Here is a 26,339-nt window from a genome sequence, read left to right as displayed (position 1 = left end):
GAGTACTGCACATTTGAGAAGAGAATGGAAGGCAAAAAAATAAAAATATGATAAAAAGCCTTGTTCAGGCTTATTCCTGTTAGGGTGTGATACACAGTACATAAAGATAATTCATTAGTAATACATACTATTAAATAATTCATGTTACATATTTAAAATATTATGTATTTTATAAAAAACACAGGATAATTTTCACCTGTACTTAATTTTTTAAATGGACATTTAAATATTACTATTTTATTGTACATACACATTGCATTTATGAATCAGAAAGTATTCCTTAAAAGAAGCCTTCATTTCGCAGTACTATGTTTCCAATTATGTGCAAATATTTAAGCAACTAAAATATAAAATATTCATTCATATGCTTCATGGATATGATATCCCAATCCATTTTTCATCACTCCAAATCACAGCATATTTTCCTAAGTAAGCTGTATATTGAGTCATGTGAATAATACATTAAAAGTTGCAAAATAAATTGTAATCACAATTGGCCTAAATATAGAAAGCACTAGATTCTTGATGGGTACCCACACATTATACAAATTAGACATTCAACCTTATATAGCAATTAAGAAACCAGATACAAGCCTCAGTCATTCAAAATCATTCACGACAAAGACACAATGAATTTCTGTACAATGAAAATATTTCCAAATCACAGATAATCTAATTATTTTGAACAATATTCAACACTATAACAGTTCAGTGCAATTTAATAATTGTGACACTCCTTGAGAAATTTTGTTTTTTAGGCAAAGCAAATTTAATTGGAAAATTATGTTCCAAAGTTTATCCCAAGTTAATTTATGAATCTTCTGCTCATCACCATTCTTTATTTTAGGGATGTATTTTTTATTATAAAAATTATAAAACTGGGAACTTTTATTAAAAAATTTCATAATCTAAATATGAACTAAAATTTCATATATATCTAAATATCATATATCTAAATGTATGAAATATTCATATCATATGATGCTGATATGGCTAAAAAAATGGCATATATTAAAATTCCAAACACACATGAAACTATTATCAATAATGTACTGATTTTTCTACATGTCTTCAAAAAACAAATTAGCCCTTCAAAGTGTCTTAGAAAGCTGTTCTTCTTTTCTGAATATAATTCAGTTCATATTCTCCAAGTAGTAAGTTTGAATGTGTGGGATTTATTTGCCATAAAACCGTTCTGTGTGAAATGTAAATACTAAATTACCTAATAGAGTTCTATCTTAGCTTCTAAATGGAATTATTTATAACATCTTTGGAATATAATTATGTGAGCTACATTTAACCATCTGGGCATTTCATTGCCTGTAGACAACTTGCAATAGTGTAGTAAAATATTTTGCTTCTTATTAAACAGATATGAGAAACCTGTCTTTATAGAATCATAGCATTTTCTCCGACTTTTAGAGGAAGGTGAAAGGGGTCTATATATTTGCACCAACTTGATATAAAGGTAAAAAAAAAAAAAAAACATTGTTAATAATAAAACACTATCCCATATAATGAAAGCATGATTCAACAAAACTTAAAAAGGTAAAACACACTCCAAGGAGTGCCCATCTGTGTCAATATATTGAATAAAGTTTCTTTGAGGAAACTGAGAGTTAATCTTACTGAGCAGGCCAGGTAGTTAAATAATTACACATTGTGATTGAAAAGTATATGTAGCTCTTTAAAATAGAGACTTTAACTCCACTCTCTAGCTAAGCGTCTGTTCAGATGCCAAGTTTGTACTTTAATTAAAACAAAAGACCAACATTAACTTTAATACAACATAATAATTCATAATAATGATTGTGTATTAATCTCTTGAGCTTGCTGGAATATAGCACATGACATATGGCATGGTACAGGCGCCTGTGTGGTCCTTTCGGGACTGAGGTGGTACATATTAATTAGACCCTGGAAAATAAAATTGGTTTCCTTCTGAGAAAAGCTACCTCAGCGCTTATTGGCACATGACATGAAAGGAATTAGAAGGAATACTGTTAGGTTCTCTCTACATTCATTAAAGCTTTAGATGTAGGTGTTGAATCAACTGCAGTTGATGGAGTTAATTCTTGATGGGTCCTGCTTAAGAAATTAGACTGGCTATGTATTTCTTTGGCCTCAATTTTTTTTTTACTTTGGCTAAAAACATCAAAATTACTGTTTTGGTTACAGAAAACTATGTCACTATATAATTCAGACACAAAATAATCTGACCAGAATACGTTAAGATGTGAAGCAGCTTTTTCTTGAATGCTACCTGAAAGGGTCTCAATGTAATCCTTTTGCCTTGTAAATTCAGATACAATCTGAATATGAAACTATAAATGTATTTTAAGAAATATAGTATCTCATAATCAGGAAGTTTTCAAGATTCTTGGTGGTTCCAGGAATGCTAAAGCAGGTACATCTGTGTATGCATCAGTGTACATTTTTGGAGGATAATGGAAAAGTATTATGGAAATAAAATTCTGGCTGATTAACGGATAAATGTATATTGAGATGAGTAGATCTTAAAATTCTCAGGGTGAAAACAAACAAAAAAACTCCTAATCCCACTGCTAGAGTGTATCTAGAAAGAAAAAAACAAAAACTTGAAGGGACCTGGTAGTGACCAAAAATGGCTACATTTTAAATTTTTCTTTTGCAACTTCTCTTTTAAATATACCTCAAGAAATTCTAAACTGCAAACTCACTTAACTGAGAAGTATTTACACTTAATGGGATGTTTAAAACCCTGAGAATTTTAAGATCTTTTTGAATAGTAGATTCTAATGAGGCTTTTTCTAAGCAAGCAATTTATACTTAGGCAAGAAATGCAGATTCACTAGTGCTGATAGAATATTTCTTTGTTCAAAGATCATATTATTTTTTTTCTCCTGGGTTGTGTGCACGCTCCTAGACAAATTTCCCTTCTGCTCAACACAAGGAGTGGCAGTTTAAAATATAATTCCTTTCTATTGAGAGAATGTGTGGCTAAGGCACAGTTAAACAATCCTTTAAACCAATAAGATGATAATGTGCTACCTTCAGAGAGAGTTTAATTTTTGGAGTAATTAATTATTCATATCACAAAATGTCTAATGAGAAAATTTTTGGCTAGATCTATGAACTATGAAAATAGAGTTTTTCATTTGCAGCAGAGATGCTGATTCCTCCCTGGACAGATGGTAATAAGTTACTTTATTTCTATAACACCTATCTTTGCAATGGGGAAACCCACTGTATACTATATTTATCTAATTTTAAAAAGTCAATTAGTTATTCTGAGTTTTAAGGATGATATGAAACTACTTGTAGACCCTAGCACCTGTTCTTTTTATTTTTCCAGTGAAATTACACAGGTATTTTGAGGAGGAAATTGCAAGAGATGTAGCTTCTGGTCTGTTATAATTTTACATCTGGTTGTCATGATATTCTACAATGGTGCCCTTACTCTTAATGTATTATAGATATCTTCTGGTTTATCTGTATGTACACACCATTATTGAGGAGACAATCAGTAAGAGGAATTTGGTTTCTTCATACTCCTCCATTAAACCAGCAAAGTGGCTGATGATATAGTCTGATCAGTTCTGTGGAAATGCATTAAAAGTTTCAAATTATATCGCTTCTTATAACCAAAAGATTTTTAACTTCCTGTACCATCCAGCATGAAAAACACTGGTCTGGACCTCAGAGGGCCCAGCAGAGACACATATCTCAACATATTTTATTAGCTGTGGAACTTTGGACAAATCATTCAACCAAGTTTCTTTATTTTTTAAAATGAGTTGTCATGAGGATTCAATTAGAACAAAGACATTAAAAAGTCTTTGTTAGTTGTATCTGTGTCCATTTTTGAAAGATGCAATGCTTACATACACTCCCTCTCTTTTTAATGGTGCCATTAATAGCACAGATGTAGGTATCGCTTATTACTGTGAGCCCTCAGTTTCTTTAGATATATCATCAAGTAATGTTTTCTCAGGACTCAGGATTAATGCAGAGGAGGACATTCTTAAACTTCAGTGTGCATAAGGATTGTCTAGGAAATCTTGCTGAAGATGAAGATTCCTAGGTTTCCTTCCCCCAAATCTACATTGTGAGAAATACTTCTTTATATTGCTGACTTCATATAGGGCTAAAATGTCCTTTCATAAAAGAATTTTCATTGCCCTCCTTCATGACCACTGGTGTTGTGTATAGATTTTCACCATCCCCTGCAAGTACTTAGTCTTTGTGCTCTTTGCATAGAATCTCTGAGACGGTTTGTTTTTGAGGTATAGTGAGAGAATGAACTAATCCTTAGTTTAAAAAGCAGTGAATCTAGTCCATACAGCATTTGGCAGAATGGCTGGTTACATAGGATGTAAGTGGAAAATAACATTTATAACCCTGTAACTCAGAACCAGAGCCAGATATACTACATGAGAAAGCAGAGAAGCTTAAATCCTAGCAGCATTCTTCCTATTTGAATATGTGACTCTACCCCATTTCTTAATCACTTTATCTTCAGTTACTCTATCTGATGAGGATGGTGATGCTTTCCTGGCCAAAGGTAACATTGTAGGGTTTAGTCCAGAATATCTTGGCTTCCTTTTGCCTCTGGAATCTGTACTCTTCACAAAGGGCAGTATCCCATGGGAACCCCATGTGAGCACAAATTGCAGTGGTGTACATCAGCCACCTTTTCTTGGGAGGATGGCCATTTATGATTCATTATGTCTTGGTATACTATGTATGAAGAATTGCGAGAAGTACCAGGCACCCACATAGCCCAGCAACAATGTAATCCTACTACCAATTCACCAAAATGCACTTGTTATTAACTTGCATAGGATTTTATTTACTTGGATCTATTAGGGAAAATTAAAATGATACAAATTTGACAAGACTCCGAGGTAATCACCCCATAGCAGTAATGTTCCTAGCTCAGAGGTTTATTGCAAAGACCTAGTACAGCATTTATAGAATTGGTGGGCATCTGTTTTAATTTTGTTTCTTTTCATAATCTCTTAAATAGATGAATAAAAATATGTTAAACTATGGTTATCTATTTTCAGTTTTCAAATAGCAAATACCCTATAATCTAGAAGAAAAACAAATTAGAGAATGTTGAGATTTTAAACTGTTCAATATGGTTTAGATAAGTATACAATCTTTAAACAAAAGTGCCCAAACAAGTATTTTGTGCACTCAATGCTTGGACAGATTAAGGAAGTGAGTTTACTTAGGATTTTGTTCTAAAATGATGAACTTCCAAACCGATAATTATTTGTCTTTGTTTTAAATTTGACTCCAAATGAAGATCACACTGAACCTCGATTCAATATGTTAGATCCTTCGGTATAAAGGATTCTATTATTTGATCTGACATGTATCTATATGCGTATTCCTCCCATTTGTTTTCTGTGCAGCAAGAGGGCACTGATTTTGAGAAAGGCAGGAGCTTGGTTCTCAGCCCCTTCCTGTAGACACTCCTCAACATAGCAAATCTTTTCAGACAAGTACATTGGGTAAGAAATATACATTGCAAGATAGTTGCATTTCTTATGTAAAATATGTGCACACAGGCAATTCTGATGAAAATGGATTTCTGCTTGAATTATTTAGCTAAGTGCTCCAATTCTCTTCTTTGTCTTAAGCATATAAACATTACTTATGGTAGGGAGAGCTGACCCTTATAAATCAATGCTGATTAATTCTTCCCCTTTAACTTTAGTTTTTCTTTAAACTAAGGTTAGGTTTATGTTCATTCATAAAAAAGCAAAGATTCAGACCTATAGGCACTGTCTGTGAAGTCACTCTGGAGGTATATGCTGGGGACATGTATTAGAGAAATGATTCACATGAAATATTCTGAGGATATGTTTCCTAAGGGGAATTGCTTTATCCAATACCAAATCAATTTCTAAAGGTAAGCGAAAAGTTTAAACTGTCAACTAATAGAATACTGTGGTTTCGGGAAACAAGTCCATTCAATGACAGTGTCATATGAAAAGCTTCATTTTCAACATGAGAGAACTGAAGCATGACAAAGACATGCTCTTCTAGTAACAGCGTATTTTCTGCATAAAAGTAGAAGCATGAATATTTCTATGGGTCATCTTATTCACAATTAAGGATGAAGAAGGGAAAAAAACATCAAAAGTTTCTTCATAGATATAAGGAGGTTTTGTTGATCAAAACAACTATTTTGTTCATGATAAGTCCTTCTTGTTAGTGTCAGAAATAGGAATTTGATGATTTTTAAGGTATTTTGGGTTTTCAAAGAGAAACTTTGCTACTTTCCTGTGGAAATTATATGGTATTCTATGAAAACCGCCTTGCAGCAAGGAGTTTCAGACAAGATATACTAAAGAAGAGCAATGCGAGATGCTTTCATTTTAGAGTAGATCTATTTCAGTGCTTCCAACGGAAACACAGGAATAAAGAAATATTTTCTCCCTCATAAGACATACATCACTCCTGAAAATTTTACAAAATCAACTGAGACAAATTAGGGGTTTCAAAGCTAGTCACCTTATAAGTTCTTAGAAAAAAAATTTACATTTAAATTGCTCTGTGCAGCTACCTTGAGATTTTTCCCCTGGAATGTTTATGGCTCTTTTTTTTTTTTTTCCATTAATACCTAAAAAAACACAATTTCATAACCAGTGTATTACTATATCTAGTTGTGTTACAAACAGGCACTTCATTTCACAAAATAGACACATTCAGAGTGGTTTTGGTCAACCAATCACTTGATCAGAATACCTGTTCTTCATATTGAATACTTAAAAGTGAAGTTAATCTGAAACCATATTCACTGTTGATTTCTATTATAGAAACTAGGTCATTAAAGCTCTAATCATTTCTGTTCCCACATGTTTTATCCATAGGAGCAGAAATTCTCCAGAATTTCTAGGAAAATTTCCCCCCAAATACTCTACATATAAAAATACAGCAGATTTCTTTTTCATAGATAAATCTTAGTATTATTTCAATAACTCACTTTTAGATCATTGGAAATGTAGATAAAAGAAAAATTGTGCAAAATACTCTTTTTATATGTACATTAAAAAAATACAAAGAATAGCTTTATACTTCTATAAAAAGCTATTGGGGAGAAAAGTCTTCAATGTCAGAAAATCTGGTCAGATTAGAGCTTTCACTTGAGGAATTGTAAACAAACTTTTTAAAATGCTGAGAGTTTTCTCAATTCTTTCCAACTAAGACACTCTCGAACACGTCAAGTCCTGCTTTGAAGTAAACCTGAGCTGCATTAATGCTGTTCAACACCTCTGACAGGGCTTCTTGAAGGGTCTCATTTGATGCAAGCGACTTGCAGTGTTCCCAGGCCTCCAGGAGTATTGAAAACTGGCTTGTCTTCCCATCGAGGTGGTACAGGATATTTCTAAAAAGTAATACAGAATGAGTACATGTTTTATGCACAATGCTATTTTCATATCAAACATTATAAAGAATAATTCCAAGAAATAGTGATGTTTTTAATAAATGAAAAAATATCTTTTTTTGACCTCTCTTGAATTAATGGATTTAGACATTGATCATCAAAAGTTTCATATAGTGATGAGAGAGGGAGAGAATCAGATAGTATGTACCTCCTGATGGAAATACACAATACTACTTACGAAATGGATTAGTTTTGTTAAAAAATTGAATCTGGAAGTTCCTGTAGTGGCACAACAAAAACAAATCCGACTAGGAACCATGAGGTTGTTGGTTCGATCCCTGGCCTCGCTCAGTGAGTTAAGGATCTGATGTTGCTGTGAACTGTGGTGTAGGTCCCAGACACATCTCGGATATGACGTTGCTGTGGCTCTGGTGCAGGCTGGCTGCTACAGCTTCGATTAGACCCCCTACCCTGGGAACATCCATGGCCCTAAAAAAAAAAAAAAAAATTGAATCTGTATATGATGGCGCTTCTAAATCTAATTTCTAAGAAACAGAAGAGATAGAAAAATCCAGTTTTTTCAGCAAATAAATTCCCCTAAGAAATAGGTGAAGGAGGAATGTATAGACCAGGGTTTTTCAACCTTGCATTATTGACATTTGGGTGAGGGAATAATTCTTTACTGTGGCAGCTGTTCTATGCATTGTAGGATGTTTAACAGTATTCCTGACTCCCACCCATTAGATACCAGTAGCACTCACCCTTTAGTTGTCTCAGTTAGTTTGTGTAGCTATAACAGAGTATCAAAGCCTGGGTGGCTTAAACAACAGACATGTATTTCTCATGGCTCTGAAGGCTAATTCCAAGATCAGGTGAGGGGCCTCTTTCTAGTTATGTGTTCATGTGACCCTGTGCATATACACAGAAAGATCACATGTCTTCATTTCACAAGTTCTTTTGTCCCATCATGAGGGTCCCATCATGAGGGTCCCACCTGCATGACCTAATCTAACCTGGTTAAAGGCCCATCTCCATTTTAACACGTGTATTTTGGGAGAACACAACCATTTGGTTGATAGCTTTTGAAAAAAACCAAGACTGCCCAAAGTGTCTCTTACCAGGCAAAATTGCCCCTGATTGCAAACTGCTACTTAAGACTAAAATAAACATCAAGTCACAAAGTATGGGCTCTATTAGGTCTTTACTCAAACAATTAAAAAAATGAATAGTACAAAATTGAATACTAATTAAGGATTTTTTTAAATTAAGAAATTGTTAACACTTTAGGTGTGATAGTGGTATCATTGGTATGTTTTCAATGTCTCCTTATCTTATTTTACTAACTGATAGAGACACATTTTGTTAGCAAACTATGGATTATTGCATCATTTGCCTTATTCCTAACCCAAACTACCTGAAATGAGCTGAAATTTCATGGTCTAATAAGAGAGACAGACACATAAATAATTAAAATACAGTTGTCTAATTGTTATATTAGAAATGTAAGGTCTAATGATAACAGATGAAGAATTGCCACTGGAAAAATTTATAAGAGAATATTTCAAGTTCATCTTGAGGGATAATGGAAATTACCAGTGACAGGGGTATAGGAAAGGAACCAAGTTGGAAAGTGGAATCAGCGCCCTGTGTAGGAGGAACAGCATATGCAGAGGTATGAATTTATAGAACAGTGTACTATTCTTAGTGGATCAGTGCCATTGTTCCTGTATGGCCAGAGTGGACAGATATAGGAGAAGAGCTGGGAGAGTAATTCATGGCCACATCATACAGGGCCTTCCCTATCAAGCTAAGGATAAATGGGCAATAGGAAAGTGATGAACATTTTTAAGCAAGAAAGAAAGGTAGATTTTATTTTGGAATAATTACTTTGGCTGTTATATAAAGCCTAGAGAACAATTTCATCCAGATGAAAGGTGACAAAGATATGAGTTACACAATGAGAAGATGGAACAAGGGCCACAGTGCAATAATTAGTTAAGTTATACTTAATCTCAGTTTTATATAGAGTTCTCAATCATTGTTTCCTATATCATTGAGGCTCCATTACTTCAGCCTCTGCTGAACTTCCCTCTCTACTCTGTGGTAGTGATGGGCACTGAAATCTACCTAATTGTCTGCGCCAGAACCCTGAAAGTCATCTCTTTTCCTTAGATATCCAACTAGTTTCTGAAGATACTTAACTTCTCCATCTTTTCAGCATCTTTTCTTCTCTGTTGTGGGACCTTGATCCCTCTATTTTTCAAAGATGCATTATGATAGCAATGTTTTGCATGTCAGGGAAATGTGTTACTTCCTTATCATGTTTAATTCAGTGTTGTGAACATAGGAGGTCTTCCATCACAGTGATTTGATTTACCTAAATTTTTATCAGGGTTTGCTCAGTGCTGGAAATTTAGTGGACCCTCTGATGTCAGTGTTAAATACACCAATTCAGGTTACTTTGCATTTTGTACATTAACAACTTAAACAGATATTATGTCTTTGGAGAAAAATTTAATTTGATAATAGTACATGTTGGCTGGCAGTGGGGCAGAAGATCCTTGAATTCAGAGGATATTTTTTTCAAAACCTATTATTTGAAATGGGAACTATCCCTAATAATCCAGTATCCTTGATCTTCATGTCTATGAGTACACTTATGAATTACATAGAGTAGTGCAAGATATTCTTTATATTACAAATATTCTTGAATTCAGGTATAAACTTTGTATTAAGAAATATATATTCCCTGAATATGGCAGGGAGAATAACATCTTCCAACTGGAGAGGCACTGGTCATGAGCAATGCTCTATGAACTGTACTTTGAGAAAAATGTAGATCTACTTTTACAAGGAGACTTCTCCTTGAAATAGAGATTGCTTATGCATTTCTACAGCACTCTTAAAGTTAAAAAGATTTTCAGAAGTCACTGGACCATGTTAAAATAATCATAAAACAAATTATACACCTAGATATATGTATATAAATGTTTTAAGTGTAAAAGTTGTTTTTATTATATCAAAATGACGTAAAATAGTGAGAATTAGAAAAACACGTAATATAAGTTTTCCTAAATAGTAGTTTTATTCCTTTTTTATTAAGACTGAGTATGTGTGTGGTGGAAGCATAAAGAAACCAATACAAAGGAACTTTTATATGGCCACCAAATTTTCTCCAGTGAAGATGAAACTGCCCCAGATAATCATATGTATTCTCCTACATAACACAAGCTGTACAAAAGTTACTTTTCATGTTAACATAATCTTTAATTGTCATAAAAAAGGAGTGGGTTCTTAGTGCCAGCATACATAGCCAACATGTTTAAATTCACAGTGAACTATTTAGATAGGTAGGTAGGTAGGTAGGTAGATAAAAATTGGTGTAATATTAAATGTAAAGGATAAAAATAGTATAAAATAGGAGTTCCCACCATGGTTCAGTGGTTTAAGGATCTGGTATTACTGCAGTTGTGGCATGGGTCATAGCTCTGTCTTGTATTCTATCCCTGGCCCAGGAACTTCCATATGCTGTGGGTATAGCCAAAAAAGAAAAGAAAAAAAAATATAAAATATATTTTCATTATTTAACTATTTAATAAAATATTCCTTCACAGTCAACTTATACTACTTTACCATTAAGACTAACTAAACAAATATAATAAAAATGTTTGATTATCTTGCATAATATTCATAGTTTTGGACTGTCTTCCTCTACTTCATCAGTTTAAAGTTTAATTATAAGTCATTTCATAGCAAGTATATTTCTAGAATTTAAGAGTGCAAAAATATTTTTCAAACGTAGTTTCAAAAGTTGTACCAAATATTTCCATTCCTTGAGGGCATATTGCTCAGTATGCTGACAAACAAAGATATTATAGTCATTGTTACACAGAACTGTTCCTTAAATGAGTTGTACCAATGCAATTAATAGATTATGGGAAGTATGTTTAATGATTTTGGAGCTGTTATAGTGACTTTTCCACATATTTAAAACCCACTGGCATGAAATATATTCCTATATACACATTCTCTGGTTGTTAAATTTTAAATATTATTAATATTCAATTTAATGATAAGGTGATATTAATAAAACATGCTCATAAAGGTTACCAGATTAATCCCTCAATGACAATTCATTTAAGCATGAGCACAGTCTCTAATATATTTATGCAAAACTTCAGCCATAACATGTATAAAGCATCTAAGAAGAGAGATAATATGGAAGAATAAAAATGCATCCTAGGAGTTCCCATCATGGCTCAGCGGAAATGAATCTGATTAGGAACCATCAGGTTGCAGGTTCGATCCCTGGCCTTGCTCAGTGGGTTAAGGATCTGGCATTGCCATGAGCTGTGGTGTAGGTAGCAGATGTGGCTTGGATCTGGCATTGCTGTGGCTCTGGCGTAGGCTGGTGGCTACAGCTCTGATTAGACCCCTAGCCTGGGAACCTCCATATGCTGCAGCTATGGCCCTCAAAAGACCAAAAAAAAAAAAAAAAAAAAAAAAAAAAGAAGTGCATCCTAAAAAGAATAAATAGGTCTAAAGCACAAGACATACAATTACTGTTTGTTTTTTTTAAAACTGGAAAGCAAACATATTTTTTAAAGACCAGTGCAATGGAATCTGCAGTGTGCCAACATTTGCTTTTTCTAACTAGTAAGCAACACAGTAATACTTTTATAATGACTGTAAACAAGCCATGTGCATACAAATGGATCCTTTTTTGGTTTGTTAAATTCTACAAGGAGCTAAACACATTTTCCATATGCTACATGATTCAAGTAGTAGTCTGTTGCAAGCTATTATGTAAGATAAACACTCATATCCATTTCTACCCAACTGGATACAAATCAGCTTAAAACTACAGATACTTAGATTCTGGTTGAAGTGAATAGGATTTTTTTCATCATAATCTAAGAGAGAGCCTTCATTTGTAGTAGTTGCTGGTACAACTTAAGTCAGTTGATCTTTATTATAATAGAATTTTTTACCTTGATAGATTGTTTTACCTTAAAAACAAATTGAGAATAACAAATATATCTTTAAATATTCATGAGAAGGATCATTTTTCCTACTGACTTTCCAAAGTACTTTGTCTTTTACTATTTTGTTTTTGTGTACTAAAAGCCATTCAGCGTCCTGCTTACAGAAAATAAATGTTAGTGTTTGGAGCCCTTTTCCAAAAAATATCATCATATTATTTTAGTTTAAAAATTTGAATGAAGGCAAAAATTATAAAAACCCAGCCACATTTTTATTTTGTCACATTTCCATATACTTTTTAGTATTCTGTCATTAACCCTGAGTATCCAGGATAATCACTGGGGAGCAAAACTATTACTTTACCACTTTTTTTTTTCTTTTTACAGCTGCACCTGTGGCATATGGAAGTTCCCAGGCTAGAGGTCTAATCAGAGCTGCAGCCACAGCAATGATGGATCCGAGCCACATCTATGACCTAAGAGGCAGCTTACAGCAGTGCTGGATGCTTAACCCACTGAGCAAAGCCAGGCATTGAACCCACATCCTCATGGACACTGTCAAGTTCTTAACCTGGCAAGCCATGATAGGAACTCCCTTTACCACTTTTTAATAGATAGATGATTCTTGCCTTTGAAAATATTTCAATTAGATCAATGTTTCTGATGGAAGCTTCTAAGCCAAAATATCTTTCTATTTCTATGTTATGTGACCAAAATTAAAGCTCATTTAAATGGAGTTAAAATATTTCAATAATGTATACTCTGTTGGAGGATTCAAATATGTCTCTCCTTCTCAGTGATAAAATCATATTTTTCAGATTAGGACAGACTTGGAATCGACCAATAGCCAGTCAAAAAGCACAGGTCTGGTAGGAAAATAGGGTGGAAAGAAAGTGGTGAAATACCCTTGAAGAGCTTCCATGTTGAGTCTGTTCTTTGCAACTACAAAAATCACGTGCCTTAGTGAACAGTTCCTGCTCTTACACACACCTGCTTTAGTTCAATTCAGAAAAGTTTCCTGGCAAAAAGAACAGGCTGTGTTATTAATTCAATAAATCACCATCCTATTTGCATACACACAAAATGTATCTCATACAGCATGTTGAGACATCAGACCTAATTAAAATATTATTTAATTGAAATCATTTTAGTAGTTATCATGTTTAAAATAACATTAATTCCACCCTCATGCCTATCTTCTCTCATCTGTAACAATTTGGATCTTATAAATGTAGCACATACAGTCATCCTGACCCACACACAACACAAAGAGACTGCTAAAAGGAAAGTGTAATACATTATTGATGACACTAATGAAATTACAACACACATCACTCATTTTAATGGGTCTGTTTCAATGACACATCACGGTGACCAGGAAAGAGCAGCACCAAACTCAGAAACCTAATTAATAACTCCCAGCAGCATCAGTGAAGGAGATGAAGCATCTTTGCTCAACTGACAAATCTTTTCCACTCAGCTAAAGCAAAGGAAAACTAAAGAAAATGAATTTTGAAACAAAGGCATCGAAAGTCTTCATGAGTCATTTCTTTGTGTGTGAATTAGCAAATTAATGATGAAAATGATGACTCTCTTTCAAATATTCCTTCTTATATTCAGAAATGGTTGGTCAAAGAATGCCACTAAACGTTAATTAAAATTCATTATACCCCCTGTAGAGAAACTTCTAAATGAAATCACACTAAATAATAAGTCATGTCTTTTAAAACTCACTGGATATGCATGCTGCATGCAGAGAGAATAAGGTCAAGTCAATATCTCACAATTGTTTCTCACTCTTTTTAGGGATTATACTAATTGATCTCCATAGTTAATAGTGGAATACTGTATTTATATCAACATTAGAAAAGATTATGTGACTTGGATTCTATGTCCATGAGAATTCACAAAATATATGCCTGCAGTATTTATAGTACAAATGTCCATTTGGCTAAATTTGAATATGGTCTATACTAGCAAAATTCAGACCATAGTTGATATTGTCAAGCCATAAACTCACTCTGCAGCAATTGAAGCAGAAAGACAAGTGTGGTAGATTGTTTGCAAAAAGGGCTATAATTATTCCACTCGCTATATGCAGGCCACCACAAAATATGACTTTGCAGACGTTTCCATCAAGAGGTGGGGTTTCTTTCCCTACTTCTTCAGTTGGGTTTGGTCTTAATGAATGTGCCATTTATGGTGAGTCCATGCTTCAAAGGGTCTGCTGTGTTTCCTTTCTCTCTCTGGAACTGAGCCAAGCCCCCATGAGAAAATGCTGGGTTAGTCTGCTGAAAGAACACATTTGAAAGTGGGGAGCTGCTTGGCTGAGCCCTTCCTACATTAGCTACTCCCGAGCCAAGTTGGCACTAGTTGCAGACATAAACACAATCAAGAGACAGCCAGCCTGTCCCAGACCAGAAGAATTGCCTAGCTAAATCCAATCTAGATGGCCAGATTGAATAATTCTGAACAAAATAAATAGTTGTCTTAAGCCACTAAATTTGGGGTGATTTGGAGCAATAGATAATTGACATAACTTGGTAGTGTTTTTGTTTGTTTTTTGTTTGTTTTTCTGGTGGGAAAGGAAGGGCTTACGTTGCTCTAGGCATCAGTGCTCTTACTCTCTATTAATACCATTGACAGAATGCAATACATGGTGTGGGGGTGACAGTTCTTGAAAAAACTGGCTGAATTCAGACGATGTTTTTGGAACACTTCCCAACAGTCCTCATAAGGAATGTAACAACAAAGTTAAGATATCTGTACTGATCTGTTAGAAGTTTTAAAATCTGTTTTGAGTGCCAACTGGAATTGTTCCCACTAAGCAAAACAGTTAATCATTACATCGTATAGTGTGTGGTTGTTTGGTTCTTTTTATCATCTTACTGAATTACAGCCCAAGAAACAGAAAAAAAAAATGATCTTTTTTCCATTACAATTAAATATAGAGAACAGAGAGAGTAAATGATTGTATATTGTAGAGTTACTATCTCAAGACCTCTCAGTCCATCTAATTACACTGTTTCTTGAGAGAAGTGTTCTAAGAAAATACATTTTTTTAGCATATTCAAGGGAGACTTCCCCTGAAAAGCACAGTGCTTGATGTTTATCAACAAAGAAAAATTAGATTTCTGCACTCGAAAATCTGTCATTAAATAAAAAGGGGAGGGAACAATACAACGAAATTAATATAACCCTTAGAATCTTATAAACTTTGCAGAAGATGGTGATATATCACACACATGTGATTTTTTTTTGTTCTTATTTCAATGTAATCCCTGCTGTTTTCTATCTTAACTCTATGTATGACCTAAACCTCAATATTTAGGTAATTTTTTACTCTTATTTGGGACTTTATTCTTGTAATATTTCAGTATCTACTCATCAGGGGTAAGAACCAGTCACCTTCCAAGGACAACTTCAATTGAACACCTTGCAGGCACTTGACAATTAACATAAGGATGGATTTGCTTCAATCTATGCTCCAAACATTTGCATTTGCCCTTTCTCCATTGTTCTTCCCTTACTTTCATTTCCTTGAGTAAACAACAATATGAAGGTCATAAAACCAAACAAAATAGGTAAATCAGCTTTTTTCCCTCATTTTTTAATTCTAGTAATGAAAAAGATGTGAACTACTTGTTTTAGAAAGTTCACTCTAAAGATGTATTTATAACGTAGGTTCTGTCTACTTAAAAAAAGTGAGTAATTGAGCCAATATTGATCTTCTTGACTTATTCTACTCAAAAGTCTTCATTAAATGTCTAATATGAGTAAGTCATCATGTTAGGTGCTGAGGGATAGCAAAGAGAAGTTTATACTCTATGTTCAAACCAAGCATATGAGAAGTAAATTAAAATATATCATTTTAACTTCTTTTTCATTTAATACATTTAGAATATAGGGTATGAAATTAATTGTATAGTTTATAATTTTTTAAAAATTTTATTCTTTATGTATAATATACTGTTAAAAAATACTGCTTTGGGAAATTCCCATTTGTGGCTCAGTGGTAAGGGGCCCAACTAGTATCCATGAGGATGTAGGTTCGATTCCTGGCCTTGCTCAGTGGGTTAAAGGATCTGGCCTTTCTGTGAACTGTGTGTAGGTTGCAGATGAGGCTCAGATCTGCTGTGGCAGTGGCTGTGGTGTAGACCAGCAGCTGCAGCTCTGATTCCCTAGCCTGGAAACTTCCATAGGCCATAGGTGTGGCCCTAAAAACCAAAAAAAACCCAAAAAACAAACAAACAAAAAAACCTGCTTTGCTATGTAAACAAAGAATGTTGTTGGATGTTCCAATTCTACAGAGATTTAGCCATTAGTCATTGCAGTTGCCCACAAACACTGCCTGAGGGAAATTCAGGATAGAGAAAACCAGCAAATCATTCTGTACTTTGGACACTGGCCCTAGATAATTAAGATGAATATTTCAAGGATAATATCAATGAACCCAGATTCTTGCATCTTTCTGTGCAAAGTGAAGCATCAAAATCATTAACTTGAGATGTCTATTCTTTGTGATTAACAAAATCTTGTTATGTTCAACAAGTTTTTCCCCAGGGGAAAAAAAAACAAAACAAAAAACTTATAAATATCCTGGCTCCTCCCTTGCTTCTCTGGAGCAGTTACTCAGAGCTGTCTGATAGGATATCTCCCATTCTATAGTCCTCAGTAATGTCCCTTAATGAAACTTGCAATCTTTACACTGTGCATTATTTTTAATCAGTTGACAGTTTTAAATGTTTTTGTTTTTGTTTATCTTGTCTAACTACGTCATACTCTTTACATGATATAACATATCATACTATATACTCTTTATGGGTATATAATGCAAAGTCGGTAAATATTCTATGCAATATTTACCATATGCATTATGGGTTGGAGGGAAGCTCCAGGGTTAGGCTCTAATGGCATTTATTTAACCTGGCTCATTTGATTCAAATTGCCAGACAACAGTTCTAATTAAGTCAGTGTAAGGCAATTCTTTAACAAAATAAATTATTTTAGCAATGGGCATGTGACCTAATCTTGGCAATAAAATTTAAAAAGAGATTTTCTTCAGGATTCTAAGAGCAGTAGTTTCTTGCCTTTCTAAGAAAACTACAAAAAGCTTATCCTTTCTCTCCTTTTAGGGCATAGGGTATGGATATGGAATCTGTAAATACTACATTTATTTCCTACCATAAGGAAAATCAGCCTTGATATGGTACCACGAAAGATAGAACTTGGAGACAGAAAGAACTTTATTCCTTGATAATATGATAGAGATGCTGAGTCAAATCTAAAATCTGTTCTTTCTCTTAACTTTCAGTTATGTGAGTCCACTATTCTTTAAGTCAATTTGAGTAGAGTTTTTGCTGTTTTGAATCAAATGCATCCACATAAACAATCTTATTGATTAAATAGTATTTAAAACATATACGTAACTTCTGTAATAACTATAGATATGATTGTATTTGATGAAAAGGATTCAGATAATTCATTCAGTTGACATTTGAAAATGACTATCTTAAGGTGAAAAAGGCATGGTTTCTCTTGAGTAGCAGTATATTATTCAAAATGATTTGAAAACTTAAAAATCAACAAAACATTAAAATGTTGGCTAAAAGAAATTTTAGCTAAAAGAAAAATAATTACCAAGTAAATTGATTGACCTGTTGAATCCATGAATGTTGCTCAAGGAGGTTGAAGGTATTTAACGAAGGAGTGTCTTAATATAAAATTATTCACAAACACTGGAAAGATTAGCTTACACATTTTACAGAATTGTTATACATGTTACTAATCATTCACTTTGAAAGTGTGACAATAAGTAGAACTCTTGGTGCTATTCCTTAGCTGAGTAAATTTGCTCACAATTTATTGGTGCATTACTATCTGAAACTATTTTTGCTAACATGGAAATAAAAATGCTATGGTATATACCAGTAAACAAATGGATCCACATATCATTTACTATGCAATTTTTTAAAATAAAACAATCTGATTCTGAAATACTATTACATTTTTCAAAATACAAGTACCAGATAGGCAAATTTCTATTGATTGCATTGTAGTTGATCATAAAAAAAAAAATCCAGACTGTAATTAAATAACAGCAATGTCAGTCCCTTGCTTTGGAAACTCTAAAAGAAGATGCATTAGATGGGAACTCTAATAGAAGATGTATTCTCACCCATGTGTGTCAGAGGGTTGAAGAGTCCACAGATATCTGACCCAAAGAAGGGTGTACATTTAGTTGTGCTAGTCAAAACTAATTATACATAGCTTAAGAAAAAACACATATTTATTGAACATATGTACATATGTAAATATACTACTACATATCTATGAAATAGTTTACAGAGATGAAAAGCATTAAGAACCAGGCAGTAACCAAGGGAAGCTAAGTATCCTAGAGTACCCCCAAGACTCTGCTATAGCCACATGTTTAGGACATTGATGTTTCAGACACTCCCACTGCCACCACTTCATTGAGAATTCTTCTCACCATGATGGCACTGCTGTCTCTTCACATTTGCTCTGCCATTGCCAGAATCTTGATCCACAACTAGCCTGAATACTCCTGAACTGCCCCTCCATCTTTGCCTCACTTCTTTGGGATATCAGGTCCTGGAAAAGCTCACCCAATTGACTGAAACCAGGTCATATTCCTGTACACTAGCTCAGGAACAAAATGCCTAGATTTATTTACCTTCTATCAGGGAGATAAGCCCCGCTTTCCACTAAGCACATAGGACACTTCCCTCATATAGGAAATTTTGGTACCAGGAAGATTTTTTTTAACTTTAAAATATTAAAACAGCAACTCAATAAATGTTTACTTCACTAGTGATGGCAACGAAAGGTGTATTCCAACAGTTCCCTTGGATTTACCCTGGAGATTGCTGCTCTGCAGAATGGCAGTTTTCTTCCCTTACTAAATGTTAGCAAGTGCTCTATAATATGGCAGCAGTATTTATCAAATTGAATGTGTATAAGAATAACCTGAGAAAAATTTTTATATTGCACAAGGGATTCAGATGCAGTAGATCTGGGATGCCTTATAGGAGTATATATTTTTCTCCTACTTTCTTACTTAAACCTATTGGGTGACCCCCATCCATTCTCAGCAATTCCCTCCAGTGCATTTACATTACCAAGAGGTCTTGGTTTAGTCCTGAACTAGTTTCTTTGATGGACATGTGTTATTATATTTTAAAAAATGTGTAATTTATTTAACATTATGGTCAATAATGACATATTGAGTGTGAAAGGAAGTTATTCCTGTAAAAATGATTCTGAGTGCTTTGGAAGGACACACAAAGATTAACTGACAAAATGAGAATGTTGTTGAATTATATGTGGAGAGTTAACTGAAAAGATTATTAGCAAGTGTATGGGAGGAATATAGTGACAATGGAAAAAGAATCTGCATTCAGAATGTTTTGCTAATGCCTTTTTATTGCTTCAAAATGAGGACACTGAAGTTGGAAATCTTAGATGATGCATCATTAGTGTGCCTTAAGCAGGAAAGTAAATCTAGAATTCCAATTCCCTGTTCCTATCTTGAAAGATTGGTGATGAATGTATCAGTTAAAAATAAACTGCTAAAAGTCTACAAATAATAAATGCTGGAGAGGGTGTGGAGAAAAGGGAACACTTTTACACTTATGGTAGGAATGTAAATTGGTAAAACTATTGTGGAAAACAGTATGGAGATTCCTCAGAAAACTAAAAATAGAATTACTGTTTAATCCAGCAATCCCACTCTTGGGCATCTATCCAGAGGAAACCATGACTCAAAAAGATACATGTACCCCAATGCTTACTGAAACACTATATACAATAGCCGAGACATAGAAGCAAACTAAATGTCCATCAACAGAGGAGTAGATAAAGAAGATGTGGTACATATATACAATGGAAAATTACTCAGCCATTAAAAGGAAAGAAAGAATGGCATTTGCAGCAATATGGATGGACCTAGAAATTAAATGCTAAGTGAAGTTAGTCAGACAGTGAGGCACCAACATCATATTCTATCACATGTGGAATCTAAAAAAAGGACAAAATGAACTTCTTTTCAGAACAGACTTTGAGAAACTTATGGTTTCCAAAGAGGACAGGTTGGTGGGGGTGGGGAGATGGGCTGGGGTTTTGGGATGGAAATGCTATAAAACTGAGTTGTGATGATCATTGTACAACTATAAATATAATAAAATAGATTGAGTTAAAAATAAATATAAATTGCTTTTTCTATCATTTGACTATTTACTGTTCTGATGGTGTCACATGAAAGGATACCCTTTGGGCATTCATCAAAACTATACTCTTAAAAACTAAGAAGGCAAAAAGGCACCATCTTGAGTTTTCCCTCTCACGGGCTGATAATTGTGGCCTGAAGTACTAGGTAAACAATGGACTGGGGCTGTTTGAGGGCTGAAAATAAAAGAGGTCCATTATGACTTAGATTCCTATTTATATTTTAATTTTTATTTATTTATTTATTTATTTGTATTTCCCAATACATTATTTTCTTCCTACTGTACAGCATATATCCAGACAACACTTTCCTTAAAAAAGACACATGCACCCACATGTTCATTACAGCACTATTTGCAATAGCCAAGACAAAGAAACAACCCAAATGTCTATCAACAGATGATTGGATTGGGAAAATGTGGTATATATACACAATGGAATACTTCTCAGCCATAAAAATAATAAAATATTGCCATTTGCAGCAACATGGATGGAAGTAGAGACTCTCATACTGAGTGAAGAAAGTCTGAAAGAGAAAGACAAATATCATATATCACATACCTGGAATCTAATATATGGCACAAATGAAACTTTCCGCAGAAAAGAAAATCATGGACTTGGAGACTCCTATTTATAGACCCTACTTTACTTCAGATTATTTTACACATTCTCTTGGTAATAATGTCTAGATTTTTGGAATTAATCAATGGATGTAGAAACCAAGTTATCAGAATGGAAGGAAAAAGTCATAATTATTTGGTTTTGCTAATTAAAATATAATCAACCCCAGTAATCTCTAAATTTTGTAGTCTGAATTCTCTAGTTTTCCTGTTTATGGATCTGAATTAATGGAATAATTACTAATTTTTTTCTTTTCTTGCTGTTCTAACCTGTGTGGTCTTTGTTTAAACAGTGGTCCAATCTGTTATTAAATTATTCTAAAAATTGGAATTTATGGGCATTTTTGATAATTCTCTTTCTGGAAATATAATTAGCTTTTTTGCAAGATATGTCACTATAATATGTCACTGAAATACAAATGAGTTTTTGAAATAATTGACTTTACTCAGTGAGTAAATTTATATTAACTGATAGCCACTTTTCCTGAAGCCTAATATTTAATATATGCAAAAAATAACACATGCAGTTCTTAAATGAACCCTCTGAAGAACTATGGCCCCACATATAGAAGACAAAAAGTAATTTTTTCTTTGCCCTGGACATCTGGACACAAGTCATCTTTTGAAATTTGGTTCCACACTTAATGAATGTTTTGGCAGACACATTAATCCAACATTCTGAAAACAACATCACTAAGTGAATTCTGAGCTATACAAAAGCAAGTCCTTTAGTAGTAAAATATGTCTAAATTACGTAAATGTCAGGCAGTGTGTGAGATGATTGTTTAATTTCATAAAGTGCATTAAGATGATCAAATCACACATGGAAGATTTTAAAGAATTTTGATATTTTAGTATTTAGATAGATCAAAAATAGTTGACCTTTGAATATAAATAGAAAAAAGAACATGCTATCTACTACACTAATATCATTCCTAAGAAAATCTAGGAAGAAATTTAAAATAGAAGTTGATATACCTCAAGGGAAATTAATTACCTTGAGACTCATTCATGAAGTATTTATTAAGCACCAAGAGCAATATGGGATACAAAAGAATTAAAAGTAGTCTCAGTCCGAAAAGGATTTTTGTGTTTTGAGTAAAATGGGAGATAGGATAGTTTTAGAGCCACTGTCTTAAATTTGGAATAATTTTATGTATTTTTATCATGCCTTTATAAGAAAAAGACAATTTAGAGATGTTGGAGATCATTTGCCTAAAATATAAAGATACTAAGAAAGAGTAGACTTATAAAGCCTTGAATGGATGTCATAGCCCATTTTGTAATTTTATATTGTTTTATTTTCTGTAATTACATGTGGTGATTCTTCACCTTCATATGATTATTTAAGATAGTATTTTCCAAGAAATATATCTTTATGACTAGCAATAACTACTAGTACTGATGGCTGCTAGCTTAAAATCAAACTATCATATAGATTTACTTTTCCCATTATTTGATATACTCATATAAATCTAATTAAAACCAAATGGAAATAGTTTTGATCTGTATATAACATTTCTGCCAACTTGAAAAATAAGTGGAAGGTAGGAATATATAAACTTCAAAAAGCATATTCAATTGTATTAAGGCTTTCAGTTTTATCTGAAATTTCATATAACCCATCCCTTAAAAATCATTGTTCACTACAAAATTTAAATTACTTATTTCAAAGTGAGAGGAAAATTATACCAAATTATACTGGGTATTTTCAGTCAGTAATTAATGTCAACACTAATCTCTCATGTACCTATAAAAAATAATGAAGACTATTGAATGGTTTAATGCAAAGGCCAAGTAAAGACATGGCAAGGAAAGAGCAAGAATTAATGATGTTTTAATCCTTAAAGAATCAAAAAATTGTGATGGAGATAGAATCACCATAGAACATTTAAAATTATGTCTATCTTATAAAATTTTAATTTATAAAATATTTTTTAAATATAAAATATAAATTTTTTATTTAAACCTTTCTACCAACCCCATAGAGCCAGTAAACTTAATGCTTTTCCTTTTCAATAGAATTTAAAAATTGTTATTCACTTTCCAAGTGACAATAAATTACAGTGGTAAACAACTATCATTGCTACTATTGAGCAGCTGTGAATAAATGAAAACTTTGAGGATAAACCACACCAGCTTTGCCCTCCTGTGGTTTTATTTACATGTAAAGCATTAACTCAGAGAAAATCTTATGTCTGACAATATCATGGAAACATGTCTCTTTCATTCTTACTATTTATAACTTGTCTATAATTTTTGAGGTACATGTATGTATATGTGAATATGTAAACACATGAATAGATATATGCATATGTTCATAAATGTGTGTGTGTAAATAGATGGATATGCAGCTTTTCCCATTCTGAACTATGAAGAAAAAAAGGGTAAATTTTATGTCCTCCTCATAAATCATATAACTGAATAGCAAGCTACTTGTTATACTATAAATTATTATATTAAATACTAATAAAAAATAGTAAGGATAAAAGAAAATGCAAACTAAATAAATGTATTGTGTTCTAAGAGATAAAGGGCTAATTAGGTTGTTTTACAGGCACCAAAGTAATTATGTGAAGATAGAAATCCCTGCATTACTTACAGGCTGTAGAGCATTTCCATAGCAGCTTGTCTAGTTATCTTCCTCAAATCACCACGCTCTTCTTGCCAATTCAATAGTAATCGCCAAATCTTAACTTCATTTCATTCGTTTTATCAAAATGGGATTTTTTTTTTTACAGAAATCTAATTATATCACTAATCTTCCTACTTGGCTGAGTAGTGTGAGGTTTACCTGGATACCTAAGTTTCTATGCTTATTGCTGTGAAGGACCTACTTTGATCTTTGCCACACTGAGGGAGGAAAGATAATTGAAAGAAGGGAAAATGTTTGAAAAGAAAATATGAATTACATCTAAAAAGTAATCACAACAACAAAGAGAAGTGGAAAAAGATGAAAGAAAAACTAAACAGTCAGTATCAAAATCATGTCTGAGTCTCAAATCCATGTTCTTTCCCAGGACATTGGGCTTCTTGTCCTATTACCACTTCAGAGCCTCATGATCTAGAGTACATTCATTATGTAAACTCACTGAAATTCTTCTTCTTCTTCACTGGTAAAATAAGAAGTATTGCTTACCATCTAGTTTTTGCAATAACTGAATGAGCTAAAGCATGTAAAGTGCTAAGCTCATGCCTGGCATATACAGTAAATACTTTATAAATGGTAGCTGCTGTTAGGATTTGACATTTACGGGATTTTCTTCCTTGGACGCGTATTACCCACTCCCCTTAATTCTCAAATAACTCTGTCCTTAGTATCACAGATCTGTGAGATCATCAGATAACTCCTCCTGTTCATATAAAAAGGAACTTGCAGGGAACAAGGAGAAGACCACTTCTAATGGTTTACTAATAAGTGTATCACAGCCTGCAAGAATATTACCAGGTACCACTAAAACTATTTGCCTTTTAATTATTTAACTGCCACCCAGGAATTTCTGTTGTGGTTCAGTGGGTTAAGAACCCGACATAGATTGAGGACAAGATCGCGGAAGAGTAGGGGGACATGCTCACCCCCTCCCACAAACACAACAAAAAAAGCACATTTACAGAACAAATAACTCTCATAGAACAGCAACCAATCGTTGCCAGAAGAACCTAAACTCCAGTAACGGCAAGAATTTCGTGACATTACTGGGCAGAACAAGAGAAAAGAGGAGAGTGAGAGAAGGTGAATCCGAGCTGGACGGGAGCTCCCGAAAGGGAACTGAGGAGGAGAAAGAGATCCTGCACCCTGGAAAGTCACCTACTCGGGGGAAAGATCAAACGAACCGGAGGAATCTCCAGATGTAGAGAAGAGTGTAGCAGTAAGTTGGAGTACTGAAAAGCCAATCAAGAACTGAACAGACCATCTGAACTACGGGCAGAGTCACCAAAAATTGAGACGCCTGGGTGGGGGCTGGGCACCGAGGTCTCAGCTCTGGAGGTTGCCCTTCTGAGTTGGGCTGCCCTAGGGAAGAGCCTCTTAGGTTCTCAGTGACCCAGATAGCTTCTCCAGCCCCCAGGGGGCGCTGCACTCCTGAGGAACAGCTGCCCAACACTGCCAACCCCCTGCAAGAACCCCACAGCCTAAAAACACCAGAGCAAGCTCTGCCTGACCAAGTGAAATCTGCTACCATTGTGGTGTGGACCTCCCAGTCCTGTCTGCCCATAGGAAGTCCTCCTTTGCTTCAAAGAGACCCTGTTAGCCCCATAAACACTCCAGAAAAGCCACACTGCCTCAAAAAAGACTGACCAACAATGCCAGATCTCAGGAAACATTCCACGGCAGTGACAAGGCAAACACTGCCCAGCCACAGAGAGTACAACTCCCTCAGGAGAAAGAAAACAACAAGCAAGATGAAGAAGCTGAGAAACCACCCCCAGTCAAACCAACAGGAGAACTCACCTAAAACAGTCAACAATGAAACAGATCTCTGCAGTCTGACAGACCTGGATTTCAAAAGAGAAATAGTGAAAATACTGAAGGAATTAAGAGAAGATATGAACAGTAATGCAGACACCCTCAGAAAGGAACTAGAAAATATAAGGAGGAGCCAAGAAAAACTAGAACATTCATTTGCAGAGATGCAAACTGAACTAAGGGCAGTAAAAACCAGAATGAATAATGCAGAAGAACAAATCAGTGATATGGAAGATAGAATAATGGAAATCATTCAATCCGGTCAACAGACAGAAAACCGAATCCAAAAACTGGAAAGCAATATAAGAGACCTATGGGATAATATAAAGCGGGCCAATCTATGCATAATAGGAATTCTAGAAGGAGTAGAAAAAGATAAGGGAATGGAAAATATATTTGAAGAAAGTATCACTGGAAACTTCCCAAATCTAAAGGATACTGGGTTCAAGATACAGGAAGCACAGAGGGCCCCAAACAAATTGAACCCAAATAGACCCACACCAAGACACATCATAATAAAAATGGCAGAAGTTAGTGATAAAGAGAGGATCCTAAAGGCAGCAAGAGAAAAACAGAATGTTACCTACAAGGGAACCCCCATAAGAATATCAGCTGATTTCTCTACAGAAACACTTACAGGCCAG

General features: G+C 34.1%; 1 protein-coding gene across 48 annotated transcripts in view; it reads right to left on the bottom strand.

Moving 5' to 3' along the window:
- Nucleotides 1-4,810: 4,810 nt before the first annotated feature.
- The window catches only part of NAALADL2 (N-acetylated alpha-linked acidic dipeptidase like 2), a 1,339,033-nt gene continuing 1,317,504 nt past the window's right edge, over nt 4,811-26,339 (bottom strand). For 42 of the 48 annotated variants that reach the window (XM_084990315.1, XM_084990322.1, XM_084990307.1 and 39 more), the window contains one exon: nt 4,811-7,381. In XM_084990315.1, the coding sequence (XP_084846441.1) occupies nt 7,183-7,381 (199 nt within the window). In that variant the 3' untranslated portion in view covers nt 4,811-7,182. Of the gene's footprint in view, nt 7,382-18,636; nt 21,137-26,339 lie in introns of those variants that run through there. The other 6 variants (XM_084990331.1, XM_084990330.1, XM_084990333.1 and 3 more) reach the window with 1 other exon arrangement.

This window comes from Sus scrofa, chromosome 13 (genome assembly GCF_054392235.1).
Source record: "Sus scrofa isolate SSC_HxYL_T2T_F1_AM1 chromosome 13, Sscrofa_HxYL_maternal_Yorkshire_Landrace_v2.0, whole genome shotgun sequence".
Classification (NCBI taxonomy): domain Eukaryota; kingdom Metazoa; phylum Chordata; class Mammalia; order Artiodactyla; family Suidae; genus Sus; species Sus scrofa.
The sequence above is the reverse complement of the archived record's forward strand: the minus strand, read 5'-3'. Positions and strand labels throughout refer to the sequence as shown.